The sequence below is a fragment of the Penicillium verrucosum genome (assembly GCF_028828655.1).
Source record: "Penicillium verrucosum strain IBT 35672 chromosome Unknown utg000004l_segment0_segment0, whole genome shotgun sequence".
Lineage (NCBI taxonomy): Eukaryota > Fungi > Ascomycota > Eurotiomycetes > Eurotiales > Aspergillaceae > Penicillium > Penicillium verrucosum.
Genome location: NW_026643213.1, coordinates 121245 through 138129, shown reverse-complemented (window position 1 = coordinate 138129; position 16885 = coordinate 121245). Strand labels below are relative to the sequence as shown.

The window sequence follows — 16885 nt, the reverse complement described above, 5'->3', positions numbered from 1 at the left end:
CCCTCAAGGATACATGCAGCGATTCCGGTTGGTCAAGGGTCAAGGGTCAAGGGGTTTAATGCCCCTGCCATGTGGTGTCACAAAGACAGCTGAAAGCCTGCATGAGGTACCACCTCTTGCAGGAGTCGACAGGGAGAGAAAGAAGAAATCCCAGGGACCGAAAAGAAATTAAAAAAAAAGGAAAAAGAAGAAAACAAAACATCGTGATCATGATTTTCCGAAGTGCAAACACCATTCCGTCCCATTCGCGAATAGAGAAAAAGATTATCGTCAAGATATGAGCCTTCTATCCGTAGCTGGATCCTGTTCATGCCGGTGAATTCCCTCCTGATGCTGTTGAAAAAAAAAAAAAAAAAGCCGAATATTGGCTGTAGCTGTGCAAATTGGATCATTGGATCTCAGGGCTAAGTGCGTCCTTGGCGATGCAATCCTTGGCCGATCCGGTGAGCCTCCGTGCCGTCATCAACGAGTGTCTCCTTAAACCACGGGTGCTTCAATGCCTCCTTGGCAGTGATCCGGTTCTTAGGATCGTAGACAAAGATCTGTTGCAGTAAATCCAGGAAGGAACGGTTGAATGGTGTGTTGGTAGGGATGAACTCCTATAGTAGGCAAAATCAGTTAAAGAAAAGCCCCACAGATAGATATACGAAACACTTACTGTCAAAGATTTCATCGCGCGCACATATTTCCGCGAGGCCCGGGTCGTTTCAGTGTTGGGATAGTCGATCTTGTTTCGGTTGAAATACCTGGTAAAGTTAGCTTCTGTCACGGCGAAAGGATTAAAGGGGCCATATTTACTTGGAAGCAGAGTTGCTACTACCACCTCGGCCTGCAATGACTTTCTTCACCAAAGCGGTGTCGATTCGATTGCCAATGACGGATTCCATCATCGCCAGGTGTTCAAGGTTGTCATGTGTCTGGAACAGGGCATCTCCGGTGAAGAATTCCACCAGGATACACCCAATACTCCAGATATCACATGGGAAACTCCAGCCCAGATTTAATATGATCTCCGGGGCGCGGTAGTGACGAGTGGAGACGACAGATGAGTGGTATTCGTCATCGAAGGTCGCCGAACCGAAGTCGATGAGTCGGATTTCACCATCGAGGAGAACACGGCGTTGCCGCGCATTGCGAGCTGTGGCGTGGGAAGAGGATGGTATGGTGCGGTTGTAAGTGAAGGTTTGATAGGCGTTGCTGACGAGGAGGATGTTTTCGGGTTTGAGGTCGGTATGGATAAGGTTTAGGTCATGAAGGACTAATAGGTCAGTGGTCTGTGATATAAGGTATGAAGTGATGGAGAACATACAGGCAACACTTGTGAACAGCTGCCGAGCAAACTGTTGGATCTGACTGCTCGGGAATGGCACAAAGCCATTCCCCTTGAGGAAATCAAATACGCTTTGTCCTAGCAAATCGGTGACAATGCAAATGTGATTCCGAAAGTCGAAGCAGTCCCGAAGGTGGATACATTTGTTGCGGTTGCTTTTGTCGTTAGAAGCTAGGGTCGACAGGACTCGCAGCTCAATTCTGGATGCGTCACGATACTTTTGGATCGAGCGTATAATCTTGACTGCACAGCGAGCCTTGCGCTGCTTGTCATAGGCTTCGACAACTTTGCCAAATGTACCTTGCCCTAGAAGTTTGATCACAGAATCTCGAGGGGAGTTAGCATAGTCAACAAGGATATCAGAGATATCTCTGTTACTTACATCGATCTGTCAATGGTGTGTCGGGCGTGACAATATAATGACCATCGTCATCGTCAAACTTCTTGTTCTGGGAACTGGTGTACTGATCGAGGAAATCTTGTCAGTGGATTCGCACGAAATAAAATGGTCAAGACAGAACACTCACATCGCGAACAACTGGCACAGGGACATCCTTTGCCTTGATCGGCGGCTTCGGAGGTGGGACATAACTCAGGAAAGCATCGCCTACGGTCTCCAGCTCTCGTCGCTTCTGTTCGTCGCGGGTGGATTTCCGAGTGGCGCGTTTCCGCTTTTGACCGACAGCGCCATCGTCATAGTATACACCATTGCTCGCCCCCGAACTGCCCTGTGAACCAAGTGAAGTTGGAGCTGTTGTGTGTAAAGATGCGGTTCGATCGGTCGATAAGGACGTGGCGGAGGATTCCTCACCGTAATGTTGGGGATTGATTGAAAAGGACGGGCGGTCATAGTGGCCCAGGTCATAGGCAGTTTCAACCCCCGTCCGTCTCCTCTTTCCAGCGGGCTGAGGAGCCGCAGGAGGTGGTCTGGCAGACATAGTTGCAGGAGGAGCGGGGGCACCATTGGATGGCTCTGGACCGGGACTGTCATCGATTACAATGACTTCCTTAGGAAGGCCATTCTTATAGAACTCGGTCCAGTCTGGTTTCTTTCTCCGACTCCCAACAGAGGGAGCCGCACTGGAGCCACTCTGGTGGGTCACAGCCGACGGAGTTGTTGTCGCGGGGGGCATTCTCGGCGGTTGGGTGTAGGGAAGGGTGGTCGTCGTCGGAGAGGGGACAGAAATGGCGTAGGGGTTCGCGAGGCGAGATCCTGCGGCCGTGGTCGAAGTCGGGTAGGAGGTATTTGGTTGATACGAAGGGTGATGAGGATACCCGTAACCCTGATGATGAGAAGGATGCGTTGCAGTAGCCGTGGACGGGGTGGACATTGTGCACGAAGGTATCCCGTCACACGAACGGTATGAAGGTTATGGAAAGAAGAGACGATTGGTCTAATTTATAAACGATAGTCGATATCGCGCGTCACTCTTCCTGGATGGAGACGGGGATCTCAAGGCAGGACTAGCCAGCCAGAGAGGAACCAAGCCGACAGAGATTGAGGGTTGACAAGCGTGTCCGGAAGGAGATTCTCTGGAGACGTGAAGAGGACGGGCTGAAGCGGTCGGTGAGAGAGGGGATAGACAGTATCAAATTCGTTGCATTTCCTCGGCAAATTGAAGACAAGGAAGTGAAGCAAAGATCATTGGAGAACTTGGCGACATCTGTGGTGAATGAGGTGGGGAGGAAAGGGCCTGGAGGCAAAGATGAGTGATGATGGAAGAGTCGGAGAGATGGGACCCGTTGCCGATCAACTGCATTTTGCATTTTGGCCTTATTGTTTTCTTATTATCTTCGTTATAATTCTAATTGAATTCTAATTCATTTAATTAATCCTATTGATGTTTATATTCTTCGTTTTTTATAGACCTATTCAACTTCCTATCTCATTCAATACGAATGTTCTACGTATGGTATACGTTATTTGCCTAGTCTATACATGCGCAATGGGGAAAACCTCAACCTAGAGGTCCATGCGCCTCTAGGGAGAAAGGATATTATCTCCTCATTCCAACCCATGAATGTAATAAATGGAATTTAAAGGATTTAGAGTCCTAGAGGGGCTTTGAGGGGCCTTGAGGAGCCTTGAGGGGGCCACGGGAAATGGAGCATCGCGTCCAAGCCCTGGCTTAGCCGAATGTCCACAAGGAAGAACCTCGATGGTTAGAAATATTGGGAATATCAAGAATACCGAGATCGAGAAGTATATATATCAAACCTTTACAACCTGGAAACCAGGAAACCAGCAAATCTGAGGAAATCTGAGGAAAACCCAGGAAATCGCCAATATTAGGTCTATCACCTGGGCACCTGACATTCCAACTGAGTCAGCATCTAAATTGGGAAATACACAATAGTCTTGCGTATACAACATAGTTATAATAATAATAATGCTAATAATAATAATGATAATGCTAATAATAATACTTAGGCAGAACTAAAAACCCAAGAGGTGGTCTTTAATGGGCTATTGGTTTAATATAAGAGTAGAGAAGGGGGTTACATAACTAGGGACAATAGGGAAATAGGAACTGGATATATATATCAATTGAACAAATATATATGGTCGAATTGAGTAAGATATATCTAAAAGTGAGGCAATTCAAAAGTAAACCCAAGTAGATGCCAGTGTCTACTAATCACAACCAATATATATTGATACTACGGAGTAAACAACACTCGAATACCTTTGACCGTTGCCTTGGCTCGAAACAATTTGTATTGCCTAAACAGGATATATCTACGCTAGCGTGTGGACAGCAGAGATATTCACATCATCCAGTTACGAGTACGTATGGCCACGAAACTAGAATCATATCCAAGAGCAATGAGAGAAGGATAATGTAACGAGGTACAAGAAAGTGGCTAGTTCCTCTATCCTCCCACAAAAGATGTATGCTCATCCTGTAGTTGAATGGAATTAAAGATCATGGCTTGACAACCGGACACAACCCCCATAAGCCAGCCAACGCCACCATACACAGTGAATGCAAGAACTCCTGATGCCCGGAGCCACAGGGCTCCCATGGGCCAAAGAAAAAACAAAAAAAGAGAAATTAGGGACACAAGAAAATAAGATTACAAACATTTATGACCCGGTCAGTTTCGATCCCGATCCTCTTTGGGATCCTTCAGGTAACCCCTTTGCACATGTCGGGTCGCCCGTCCATCCGTCTCCAGCATGAACAAAACATCTCTGACCTGAATACCCAACCCCTTCTCTTGATCTTCACGCCATATTCCAAGGCGACGTTGTGCCTGAGTGGGTGTCGATTCACCGGAACCAGACTTTTCAGGACCGGCAGTGGGTGTAGAAGGAGTCGGACGCGAGGGAGACGAGAATCCACTGGCCTTGCCGCCAGGCTTCAGCCACGAGTATGACTTCTTGGCACCGAACATACTACGACCGCCCCCGGACAAAGCCATGCGGGCCGTCTCCACGGACTGTGCATGCTGTTGGGCCTCGGTGGCTTTGGAATCCTGCATTTTCTTCGCATCTTTTTTGCTGACTGACTTCTTATCGAGACTAGGTGCCCTTTCGCCAAGGGGCGTCGAGGGCGCAGATCCTGTTGGATCCACAGACTCAGCTCGACCAGCCTCATCGAGAATAGCATTACTGTTGCGTTTGGCACGCTTTGCTGCGCGTCTTTCCTCTTGCGAACTCTCCCGGTGGATGAATGCTCGGTATCTTGCCGCATTGGACTTTGTGCTAGAGGAATCAGCGGTACCATGAGGACCTGCCGAGATAATTAGTATCAAGTAAGTTGAGTGGATATCATGAGCAGAATCGTACGTTTCACAGGGGTTTGAGTGCTCCCCGTAGCCTGCGCAGGGGGCTCGCGACATCTTTCCACTCATTGGGAACTACGCCATGAGAATGTGCTCGGCGACTTCGAGCAAGAGTCGAGGCGTAGTCGATGACGCCCCTGAATCTTTCTTCAGTGGCAATAGATAGAAGATTCAGTATGTCCACGAGAGGAGCACCTTCCTGGTTGAGAATGGTCTGACCAGTGCGCACCACAGAAGAGCCATCTGGACCAGTAACTTCAATTGGCTGTGGTCGGCCAGGTACGGGATGAAAGAGACCCTCTGAGGGGATTCGAACACCCAGGTCAAAGCCTCGCTTCTGAAGCTTCTGTTCAAGGAGTTTTGTGATCAAGAATGGTTCTTGGATGTGATACTGTGATCGCCTTGCTGCAATAGTGTCCTCGCGAGTCGGTTCATTAGGATCTTTGAAGGGAACATGGGCCTGAGAGGACGGGCCGGCAAATGAATCGTGCGTGATCGCCGGTTTGATTTGAGGTAAATCACCGAAGCTGGTCGAAGCTGAGGGAGTTCCTGGGGTAGAGCCTTGAGACGTGAAGGAGGTGTTGATAGGTGGCGGGTATTGAGACTGTGGTCCTCGATGGGAAGGCTGCGCCTGCGCATTCTGCCCTGAAAAGCTCTGTGTGAGAAATGCTTCTTCTTCCCTCACATCAATTCCAGATGACGCTAGGACATCTGTCAGCTCAGCAGCATCTGTTGTTTTGTCCACTGGGCGAGAAGGAGGACCCATGGTTCCGGGAGGAGCGGGGGGCAGACGTCGCAGACATGTTCATATTCATGCTCATATTCATCGGTGCTCCGTTCATTGGAGAGGGATTTTGTGGTAGCTGCACCGCGTTGAAGCTTGGAGAACCGTAAGGAGACTGGGTTTGAGAAGGCGGCAGAGGGGAGAGGCGAGGTCGTTTGGATGGAGGGGGTGCAACGCCTCCATTCACGGGGGATGCTACCGAGTTTGGGGATGGCGACGAGACAGGTGGGGAGAAAGGTTGAGAGGAAAACTGCGGCGGCGGCGGGGGTGCCTGCTGCTGAGGATGGCGAGCTTGTGCCATTGTGAATACCGATTGAGACCAAAATTGAATGTCAAATGAGATAATAGGCTATTGCGCCGAGCCGTCGTAGCCTTGCAAGTGAATGGAGGTCCACGCGCGGTCGATAAATTGAGCGGATTGCTCGCACCACCAGCTTCCACCACCTTTGACCATCTCAATATTGAATTTAAACCATATACGCGACACTTGAATCGTAATGTAGTTGACTCGAGCGCAAAAAAACTAACAGTAATCGGGGAGACAGTGATGCGTGATAGTGGTAAGGAGCTTTCTAGGTGGTCGAACTCTGCTCCGCGGATCGCGACACACGTGACTAATCTTGACTAAGCTCTCCAAACCTGCGGGTGTCTTGCTGTGAAAGAGATCACTTCTTCTATTGAATCACATTCAGTTCGTCACAAGTGCATTGGCGGCCTGCTTTTATACCTGGACCAGCCGCACATATTATAGCCTCTGTTGCGCAAGTCATGGGTGTTGCGCTGAGATCATATTGAAGATCTCAGGCTTTATCGTGCGACGCGCGGGTGCTAGTGCCATTCAACTAGGCTTCTCAAACTCATACTAAGAAATCTGTCGATCTCCTAACCTCTTACCCAATTAATTCTCGACATCATGACATCCAAACGCAAAGCTTCAGCAATGGGAACGGCTGTTGACGATGAGCCCGTTGACCCATCAGATGAACTGGCATTCTACTGTCTCGGCGGCGGCAATGAAGTTGGACGGAGTTGCCACATCCTGGAATATAAGGGCAAGACAGTGATGGTAAGCCTCATGCTGGAACAATGAATGAACTCGCGAATACTGACCTCCTTGGCTTCTGTAGCTCGATGCGGGCATGCACCCGGCAAAAGAAGGCTTCTCCGCACTACCTTTCTTTGATGAGTTCGATCTGAGCACTGTGGATGTTCTTTTAATCAGCCAGTACGTGCATCTCTCTTTTGTTTACATTATATACGGAATCATGGCAAGCACGATAGGCGATCATTCTGCACTTGTCCATATGAGGCACCTGGGTTATTTGGTAGTCTACTGCCCTCAGCTGCCTTGATGGAAGAACACATTCCCCTGCATATATATGAGAAAGCCCAATACAATTCAATGTCATGCATATATTTCTTGTATCTCTGTACCTTCTTGAGTCTTGAACTCGAGTGCTTTCTCCTTCGGCGTGTTTGTTCATGGCTATCGCATTTGACTAACAGTATGGTCTGTATAGTTTCCACGTCGATCATTCTTCTGCCCTCCCATATGTTCTCAGCAAGACAAACTTCAAAGGAAGAGTCTTCATGACTCCGGCAACGCGAGCAATCTACAAATGGCTCATTCAGGACAATGTTCGAGTCAGCAACACATCCTCTTCCTCCGATCAACGCACCACATTATACACCGAGCGTGATCACTTGTCGACCCTTCCCATGATTGAAACCATCGATTTTTACACAACACATACGATCAATGGCATCCGTATCACCCCGTATCCCGCCGGGCATGTTCTCGGAGCTGCCATGTTCAAAATTGATATTGCAGGACTTGTGATTTTGTTTACAGGAGGTGAGCTTGCCTTGTTACACCTCTTCTCACCTATATTGAAGAATTATTAATCAAATTGCTAATCAATTGACTAGACTACTCTCGCGAGGAAGATAGACACTTGATTCCCGCCGCGGTGCCTAGTGGCACCAAGATCGATGTTCTCATCACAGAATCTACATTCGGTATTTCATCCAATCCGCCTCGATTAGAACGCGAGGCCGCCTTGATGAAGTCAATCACCAGCGTTCTCAACCGCGGAGGTCGAGTATTGATGCCTGTATTTGCTCTCGGACGTGCCCAAGAGCTACTCCTTATCCTTGATGAATATTGGGAAACTCACCCAGAGCTCCAGAAATTCCCTATCTACTACATTGGAAACATGGCACGGCGATGCATGGTCGTGTACCAAACATATATTGGTGCCATGAACGATAATATAAAGCGACTCTTCCGGCAGCGCATGGCCGAGGCCGAGGCCAGCGGCAATAAGAGCGTGAGTGTCGGACCATGGGATTTCCGATTCGTCCGAAGTCTCCGCAGCTTGGAGCGTTTCGACGATGTTGGAGGATGTGTCATGCTTGCCTCCCCCGGTATGTTGCAGACAGGAACAAGTCGTGAGCTGCTGGAAAGATGGGCACCAAGCGATCGCAACGGTGTTGTTATGACCGGTTACAGCGTTGAAGGAACCATGGCTAAGGGATTGCTCAATGAACCTGATCAGATCCCGGCCGTCATGTCCAAGGTTTCCACTGGACATGGTCGTGGTCGTGTTCCCGGAGTGAATGATGAGGATCAAAAAGTCATGATCCCCCGCCGTTGCACTGTTGACGAGGTCAGCTTTGCTGCCCACGTTGATGGCGTTGAAAATCGCACTTTCATCGAGGAGGTAGCAGCACCGGTTGTGGTAAGTGTGACATCCACCGGTCTATTTGCAAATTTACTGACTCTCCCAAGATCCTCGTTCACGGCGAAAAACATCAGATGATGAGGCTGAAGTCGAAACTGCTCAGCCTTAACGCAGATAAGGCGGTCAAAGTCAAAGTGTACACCCCGGCAAACTGCGACGAAGTTCGCATTCCCTTCAAAAAGGACAAGATTGCTAAGGTCGTCGGCAAGCTCGCAGAACATGCGCCTCCATCCGAGAATGATGATGCTCAGCTCATGGCTGGAGTCCTAGTTCAAAATGGGTTCAACTTGTCGTTGATGGCCCCTGATGACTTACAGGAGTATGCGGGCTTGACGACTACGACTATTACTTGCAAGCAGCATATCACCCTCAGCTCCGCGAGTATGGACCTGATCCGATGGGCCCTCGAGGGAACTTTCGGGGCCATTGAAGAGGTTGGAGACAGCAATAAGACTGAGCCCAATGGCAAGAAAGAGATGGGTACTGACGACACCCCGAACCAAGAGGATGCCGAGGAGGAGATTCCATCGGACGAGACACAGACATTCCTTGTCATGGGATGTGTGTATCTTCGCCACCACTCACGCACCCGCGAAGTTGAGTTGGAATGGGAAGGTAACATGATGAACGACGGAGTGGCAGATGCAGTTATGGCTGTTCTGCTCACAGTCGAAAGCAGCCCGGCCTCTGTAAAGCGTACGAAAATTCCTGTCCCTTTTCGCCTCTTACTTATGCTAACTACTACCGTTCTAGAATCGGCCAAAAACAAGCACCACCACCATCACCATGGCGATGACGATGGCGATGACGACATGGAAATTCCCTCACTCCCAAACCCGCATTCCCAATCTGGACCCCAAGAGCGACTTGCTCGTATGCTGATGATGCTCGAGGCCCAATTCGGCGGTGACAACATCGGCCCCATTGAGCGCCCGCGAGTCCCGGCCGATCTCGCACTCGGTCCACAAGAAGATGGCGAAGAGATGAACGAAGAACGAATTGCCGATATCGAGGCTGCGGAACTGGATCGTCTTATCACAATGGGTGTTCCCGTCCCTGGTATTGAAATCAGAGTGGACAAGCATATTGCCCGTGTGTGGCTCGAGGACCTGGAAGTCGAGTGTGCAAACCCTGTTCTACGAGACCGCATTCGCGTAGTCGTCGAGCGGGCCATTGAGACCGTCGCTGGACTGTGGGCGGAGAGCTCCATTCGTCAGGATGTGGCGTTTAGTGGCTCTGCCAACGGGCCAAAGGAGATTGAACTGGCTGATAGGCAGAAAGCGGTTGCCATTTGAGGTTCATGCTTGATCTCTCTCATGTACTTTTAAAATAATGAAATATCCCAGCATTCACATGGTTTGCCTTGACTTTTCTACATCTGCTTCGTCATTTAATGTTTCTTCCGGTGGTTATTTTTGTAAACAGAATGATTTTGATTAACTAGTTGATTGCACGTTCCAAGACTATGAAAGTGGACTTTTGAAATAGATGTAAAGTGCGCGCTCTATGGCGAGGGAAGAACCTCCTTCATAACTTTGTCCAGGGTGTTGACAATAATATCAATCTCCTCTTTCGACACGATGTAGGGTGGTGCGAGGATAAGATGATCTCCTTTAATTCCATCCACGGTACCAGAGCAGCCATACAGCGAGACACTATGCTCCGGCTCTAGACCCTTCTCCTGGAGCTGGTATGATACACGATCCTTGGGGTCAAATGGCTCTTTCGTGGCCTTGTCTTTGACAAATTCAAGCTGGAAAGAGTTAGAAACGAGTTCTTTTGGTCGTGCAACATCGACGACGGGAACGTGCAACTTACACCCCAGAACAACCCTTTTCCACGAATATCTCCCACGTAAGGATGACTCTCGAATCGTTGTTTCAACTGTGCTTCAAGGTAAGCACCCATGGTCCGGACATTTTCCACCAGGGACTGTTCTTGAATAGTCTTTTGCACAGCAAATGCAGCAGCACATGAGATCGGATGACCTTGGTAGGTCTGTCCGTGGCGGAACTGCCCGGTGCCTTTGTCCATAGCTTGCACAATAGAGTCATTAATCAGGACGGCTGACACAGGCGCATAGCCACCACCCAGACCCTTTGCAATCGTCTGGATATCGGGAACAATACCCTCCTGTTCCCAGACATGCACGGTCCCGCAACGGCCCATGCCGCTCATAATCTCGTCAAGGATCAACAGTGCACCGTACTTCTCGCAAACGGCTTTCATAGCACGGAAGTACCCTGGTACTGCGGGGACACAGCCGAGAGCCTAATGAGTATGAGTGAGTGAGTTGTGTGACCTGTAGTGTAGAAGATAGGAAGTCATACCGCGCCAACAACCGGCTCTGCAACGAATGCGCACACAGTGTCGGGTCCGACACGTTGGAATTCAGCGTCTAGCTCGGCTGCCAGACGTGCTACATAGTCCTCATCAGACTCGCCATCCAGCTTCCCCCGGTATGCATAGCATGGGGAAACATGTGATACATTCTTGGAGAGAAGTGGTTCAAATGGCTCCCGACGCTGAACATGGCCACCAACTGAAAGGGCCCCGAGCGTGGTGCCGTGGTAGGATGGGAGACGTGCAATGAACCTGGTCCGCTCAGTTTGGGGAGTGGGAAGCTCTAGGAAATATTGGCGTGCTAGCTTAAGTGCAGCCTCAACAGCCTCAGACCCTGGATAGCATTAACACTGTATGCGTGAACTGAATTTTCGGTTCTTGGAAGGACTGCCTTGACTCACCCGAGCTGGTTATAAAGACCTTGGATAGCTTTCCTCCAGTAGAGTCCACTAGTAGTTTGGCAAGATCCTCTGCTACCTGAGTACCGAAGAAGGCAGAATGACAGTAGGATATCTGGTCCATCTGATCCTTGATGATCTGGGTGACCTGCTCGTTACCGTGTCCTAGACAAGATACGGCTGCCCCACCTGTGGAGTCAAGGAATTTGGTCCCATCTTCCAGAAAGATATAGCACCCCTTGCCACCAATGGCTTTCTTTGGGACAAAGCGTGTGTCTCGGTGGAGAATAGCACTTGTCTTGGTTTCTGGGAAGTATATCAGGATGAGGAATATGCCAAGATATTGCACGCATTTGACATACCGTTGGTCATGATTGAAGTTTAGAAAAATTGAATTGAAAGACAGAATGCTTGAAGAAACAAAAAGGGTTATGTATAGCCGTGGACATCTTCTTCGACGTTTCACCCGAGGCAATGGGCCTGCGGGGCTAAGTGGGTTCGGCATGCCGAAGGGAAGAAGCCGAGCCCTTAATTGGTCCGGGGGCGGAGGGAGCGGACTTTTGCCCGATTTAATTTCCTACTTGGTCTATCTGGTCTATCTGATCTGATCTATCTGATCTATCTGGACTATCTGGACTATCTTGTTGAAGTATAAATGTTTAGATTGGTGTCTGGTAATGACTCATAGCCTGGGAATGCATCCGGGAAAGATATCATTATATATAGCTGCGTGAGTACACTTGGCTATAAATAACACATTACATAGAGCATGAAGTTCCTATTTTCCAAACAGATTGAAGCAATGGAGTTCAATACTAGATTCAATATTACCATCCCAAATTATAAACATAGCGTACTATAACTAGTTTGTTAACAATAATTGACCTGCACTTAGTACGTTGAACATCCCCACGTCCCACCGCCCGCACACTCTGCATTCTGCCCCTCTGACTTGGCCACAATTCCCGCGGCCTTCCCCAGACAACTCCCCCATTCCACAAATTCAACCTTCCACAATGTCGCATCACGCCCAAATCGAGGAAGTCTCCGACTCCGACCCAGAAGAGATTGCCCCCTCTTACGACTCCGACGAGGATCTCCCCAGAAATGCCATCATCTCACCCGTAAATATCCCAACTAGGGCTGAACCTCAACCCCAACCACAACAACAACAGATGCCCATGCCATCGATGCCGGTGCCTGAGCCTCAGCGCGAGATTCCCCGACACTTCTCATGCTTGTATCCCGTGTACTTCGACAAGACCCGATCGCGCGCCGAAGGCCGCAAAGTGGGCGCGGAGCTCGCAGTGGAGAACCCTCTTGCCCGAGATATCGTCGATGCCGTCCAGATGCTTGGCTTGAATGCGGGGTTGGAGCCTGAGAAGCTGCATCCCAAGGATTGGGCGAATCCCGGTCGTGTGCGTGTGCAGGTTAAGAACGAGGATGGTCAATTGGCCAATCCGAAGATCAAGAACAGTACGTGGCTGATACCTTTGATGGAGTGAATGGTTTGTATTTTTTTTCTGTTGGACTAGAACTGACATTGTCGTTTAGAGCACCATCTTTATATTCTCGTCGCACAGTTCTTGAAGGCTAACCCTACTACCGAAAAATCACCCTACCGGCTACGAATCCGTGGTCTGCCAATGCCCGAGAAGCTTCCCGCAGCTCCCGCTGCCCCGCGGGGTTGGAAGATCGGGACGGTGCTACCCATCCATTCGCCTGCCTACAGTGGTGGTGGTGTCAGTGACAACCCTCTCAAGGACGCAATGGCCGAGATGCAGGGTATGCAGGGTATGGAAGGAATGCCTAACATGTCGGAAATGATGAGTCAAATGGGTGGAATGGGCGGATTGAGCAATATGTTGGGTGGACTAGGTGGAATGGGCGGAATGGGTGGAATGGGTGGTGAGCCGTCAGGGGCAGGTGAAAAGAAAAAGAAGGAAAAGAAGAAGGTGATCAGGGCATGATATCTTGTCTTTTGTCCTTTATTCCGTGTTCCACTTGCATTGTATGGCGATGGGCGTTGCTTTTTTCTCCCTAATGTTTTGATGCACTCGAGAAAGGATACTTCCTTGATACCACCGACCTGCATCTGAATCGATCTCATTGTACATCCTCAAATCGTGCCCAACATCTACCTGGTAGTTCTGCTATGCCCGAATAAGGAGATGGCCGGGTCACCAGGTCATCAACTCTTGGTAATCGCTGAACATTTACTAGTGGCAGAGAGAAAGAAGTATATAAATATGTAAGTAATATCAACATCGAAAGAAAAAACAAAAAAGAGGAGGGCCCCCAAACCCACAAACCTCCTTCGTCAGGACCGCAACCCCCTTCGAACTTGGTCCCACCCAATTACCTAGGGGTATGACGGGTTCTTCCATCTACCAATGCTCTACCTTTAAGAGTGTACATAACGTCCTTATAAACTGGTCCCGGGGCCATGAAGCCCAGAAACCAGCAAAGGTATATACCTCAGCATCACACAGTAGACTTCCGAGCGCCATTCCACTACGCTGGCCAGGGTGATTTTGGAGGTAACAACATATCTTTAAAGTGACCTATATTGGACCATTTCCTAATTAGGAAATACCAACTTAACCAGAGTTCGATTCCCCCTACCCAGGATGAATTTTATATTTATACTACTTTACTATCCAATGCCACTCATCTCTTCTCTATTCATTCCATCTCTTCTCTATTCAGTTATATGCCTCTCAAGTCTCCCGCTCAATGGGCATCTACCCAAAAGGTAAAATGACCTGATTTAGATAGGTTGCCTTATAACTGATCACCGGCCAACCTGTCTCACTAGTCGAACAAATTGGTATGGATTAGATACTGGGACCAATTACTGGGCACCCAAGTCTCGAAGTACATCCGATTGGGACTCAACCTACAGCCTGTTAGAGGGACTTCACATGTAATTACTGTGGTAACTAGTTCTGATTGGAGTTTGTGGGTTTAGAGAACAATGAAACACATATCATATGCCCTGCAAGGGATTGATTTATACTAAGAATAGACATGTTCGTGGGTATCACTAGTTAGTTATTATGCCCCACCTCAGCCTCTTTCGGAGATCCTCCATTTCTATACTGCCAGAGCCGGCTCAAGTCCTTGACACGCAGTATTCGATCCACGCCATTCGTTTGTGACCGTTGCAGGCTCAATGCGGCGGGGAGAAACGCCTCGTCTCGGGCTATCGTGGGTTGATACCTGACTCGATGTGGAGGGCCATCATATCCATTTATACCGGCAGTTGCCCATGGTTCAACTTCCATGTCCATGAATGGATTGGAGTCAAGGACTTTCATATCAGGGCCTAGGGTAAACATGTTGCTCAGGTAATGCATGTTAAATAGGTGGCCTGAATTCGGGCGCACGAACAGCCGGCCCATGTATCGATTTGGGATGTCCACGAAGTGGAGCACTCCCAGAGCCACAATATCAGCCGCGTTGGCGTAATGCTCGATATGGCCGATGGATTGGCCAAATTGATGCATTAGATCAGGGGTGGGGATCCGTTGTGGTTTTGGTAGGTTTGTCCATCGCGGGTTGTTGAAGTGATTCGCAGCATTTCCGAAGGTATATACCTCCAAATGACGAAGTAGATCGTGTGGTAGCTCATCCAGAAGCCAGTCCAGGACAAGCCCCCTTCGATACCGCCTTGGCTGTGAAGAAGTAGAACCACTTTTTCACATTCTGGGTCCAAGAGAGCCTCCTTGACCAAGGCATATGATCGTCGTATATCGTCAGTGGCGTAAGCGAAATCCCTTTGAATCAGACATTCGATGAGATCAAAGACAATGCCTGCGCTAATTATCATCAGAGCTTGCGAACCTGAGATCCAAGACGCAACTTACGTGCGATTATGCACACCCGTCACTTTTCGACCAAAGATGTACGACAGTTGATCTATGTTCATCTGTACCCAGTGATGCCTAGAAGTAATTTGAGTCAGCAATGAAAACAAGCAACTAAGTGGGGAAGAATCTCCCTTACCCAGCTGCTATTCCATTTATGTATAGCCAACGCTCCCGCTCATGGCCTGGTTGCTCAACCACGGGCACTTGGGATACCAGAATCTGCTCGAAGCCGTTCAACATCAACATGACAATGGCATAATTGATAGTAAAAGCAATAGTTGAATAAGCAAGGATCCATAGGCCTGGAAGCATACAGATAACCATGATCGGCAACGAGAGCAGGAAAACAAGTTGATAAACCACGAGAAAGATATGAATCAACACTGTAGCTCCATTGCGTAACGATGGATGAAGCTCGTCCAACTCACGGGTGTGAGCTAGATCCAGGGGCAGTAAGATACCTGGAAGCGCCCATAGTTTGGAAACAAATAGGCATAAGTCGCTCCAGAGTAACTTGATGGGTGAAGCAGTGTAGGGCAACGGAGTACCCTCCTTACCAGGACAAATCATTGTGAAACGTCTAGTCAAGGGGGAGGGGAAGTGTAACGTTGGAGAGATGAAAAAGGAAAAAGAAAAGAAGAAAAAGAAGAAAAAGAAAAAAGAAACAAAAGAGGAAGCCTGGTCTTGTCATGTGATACCAATGGCGCCTGCTGTCTGAGATCGTTGGGCTTGTGACTTACATCCTGATCTTACAAGGATGAACCTTTGTTATTCACATTCACATTCATTCATTGATTCCTTTTCATTGTGGAATGAAACATATTCCTTGTCATCAAGGGAAGTCAACTGGGGTAACTAGTCTTGCAGTGACAAGTTTGCAAGCATCGACAGGCTTGCAAGTATCATGAGGGATGTTCTGCTAAAAGTCCAAGCAAGATTTGATATAGATCGAGACAATGGTAGAACAAGAACGGAGAATCTCAACGAACCAATTGACGCTTCTTTCGACGCTTGCGATTGATGCCACGGAAAAGATATCTTCGGTTGATCTTCATACCGGCATGGCGCATTTCACTCTGATGCCATTGTGCAACGACCTTGGCAGTGGCGGCAATCGAAACATCGGTAGGGTTCCAGTATGTTGGGACCCGTAGGGATAGACACCATTTGACATCGTGATGAACTGGTTCGGATGAAATGATACCGTTGCGGGAATTGATGCGAGCCACAACAAGATCCATCAATTCTTCGTCGTTGTATTTGTGGTCAGCCCAGTTGAAGAAGACCGTCACCCATTGGTTTGGTTTGGTCAAATTGTATTCCTCGGGGATGTTTCGTCCGTTTGGATAATTGAACATCCCTCGAAGCTTGGTGCACTTCCTTGCTTTCTTTGAGACTCGAGAGGAGTCCACGGTCGAGACTTGGTTTCCCATGGTGGAATGTCTGGGATAGATAGTTAGAGATTGGGATGAGAGAAAACGAAGAAAGAGATGAGAGATGAGTTAGGGCAAGCTTAATATATTGAATGAGACGAAAAGAACAAAGACCATTGATTGATACGTTCATTAATAGCACAATTCATTGTGTTCGCTGTAGATGGATCAATAGGATCGTTCCCTTTGACG

General features: G+C 48.6%; 7 protein-coding genes across 7 annotated transcripts; 2 read left to right on the top strand and 5 right to left on the bottom strand.

Annotated features, from left to right (window-relative positions):
• Positions 1-404: 404 nt before the first annotated feature.
• Positions 405-2661, bottom strand: N7516_009535 (putative protein kinase (Lkh1); the record flags this gene model as incomplete). The annotated part of the gene is made up of 6 exons (XM_057222254.1): positions 405-599; positions 659-746; positions 799-1258; positions 1310-1657; positions 1713-1794; positions 1858-2661. 6 exons carry the CDS (start codon positions 2659-2661, stop codon positions 405-407), a joined length of 1977 nt encoding a protein of 658 aa, XP_057069475.1.
• Positions 2662-4429: 1768 nt separating this feature from the next.
• N7516_009534 (uncharacterized protein) lies at positions 4430-6204 on the bottom strand (the record flags this gene model as incomplete). The annotated part of the gene is made up of 3 exons (XM_057222253.1): positions 4430-5039; positions 5131-5821; positions 5865-6204. 3 exons carry the CDS (start codon positions 6202-6204, stop codon positions 4430-4432), a joined length of 1641 nt encoding a protein of 546 aa, XP_057069474.1.
• Positions 6205-6816: 612 nt separating this feature from the next.
• On the top strand, positions 6817-9942 carry ysh1 (cleavage polyadenylation factor subunit YSH1; the record flags this gene model as incomplete). The annotated part of the gene is made up of 6 exons (XM_057222252.1): positions 6817-6969; positions 7031-7128; positions 7424-7758; positions 7833-8644; positions 8695-9343; positions 9401-9942. 6 exons carry the CDS (start codon positions 6817-6819, stop codon positions 9940-9942), a joined length of 2589 nt encoding a protein of 862 aa, XP_057069473.1.
• A 209-nt stretch (positions 9943-10151) lies between these two features.
• On the bottom strand, positions 10152-11760 carry N7516_009532 (aminotransferase, class III; the record flags this gene model as incomplete). Its single annotated transcript, XM_057222251.1, has 5 exons — positions 10152-10400; positions 10466-10918; positions 10978-11324; positions 11392-11694; positions 11751-11760. The coding sequence occupies 5 exons, from the start codon at positions 11758-11760 to the stop codon at positions 10152-10154; spliced, it is 1362 nt and encodes a 453-aa protein (XP_057069472.1).
• A 644-nt stretch (positions 11761-12404) lies between these two features.
• Positions 12405-13358, top strand: N7516_009531 (RNA-binding signal recognition particle subunit SEC65; the record flags this gene model as incomplete). Its single annotated transcript, XM_057222250.1, has 2 exons — positions 12405-12864; positions 12943-13358. The coding sequence occupies 2 exons, from the start codon at positions 12405-12407 to the stop codon at positions 13356-13358; spliced, it is 876 nt and encodes a 291-aa protein (XP_057069471.1).
• A 1080-nt stretch (positions 13359-14438) lies between these two features.
• On the bottom strand, positions 14439-15830 carry N7516_009530 (uncharacterized protein; the record flags this gene model as incomplete). Its single annotated transcript, XM_057222249.1, has 4 exons — positions 14439-15065; positions 15122-15209; positions 15258-15335; positions 15397-15830. 4 exons carry the CDS (start codon positions 15828-15830, stop codon positions 14439-14441), a joined length of 1227 nt encoding a protein of 408 aa, XP_057069470.1.
• Positions 15831-16240: 410 nt separating this feature from the next.
• Positions 16241-16693, bottom strand: N7516_009529 (uncharacterized protein; the record flags this gene model as incomplete). Its single annotated transcript, XM_057222248.1, has 1 exon — positions 16241-16693. The coding sequence occupies one exon, from the start codon at positions 16691-16693 to the stop codon at positions 16241-16243; it is 453 nt and encodes a 150-aa protein (XP_057069469.1).
• Between the last annotated feature and the right edge of the window lie 192 nt (positions 16694-16885).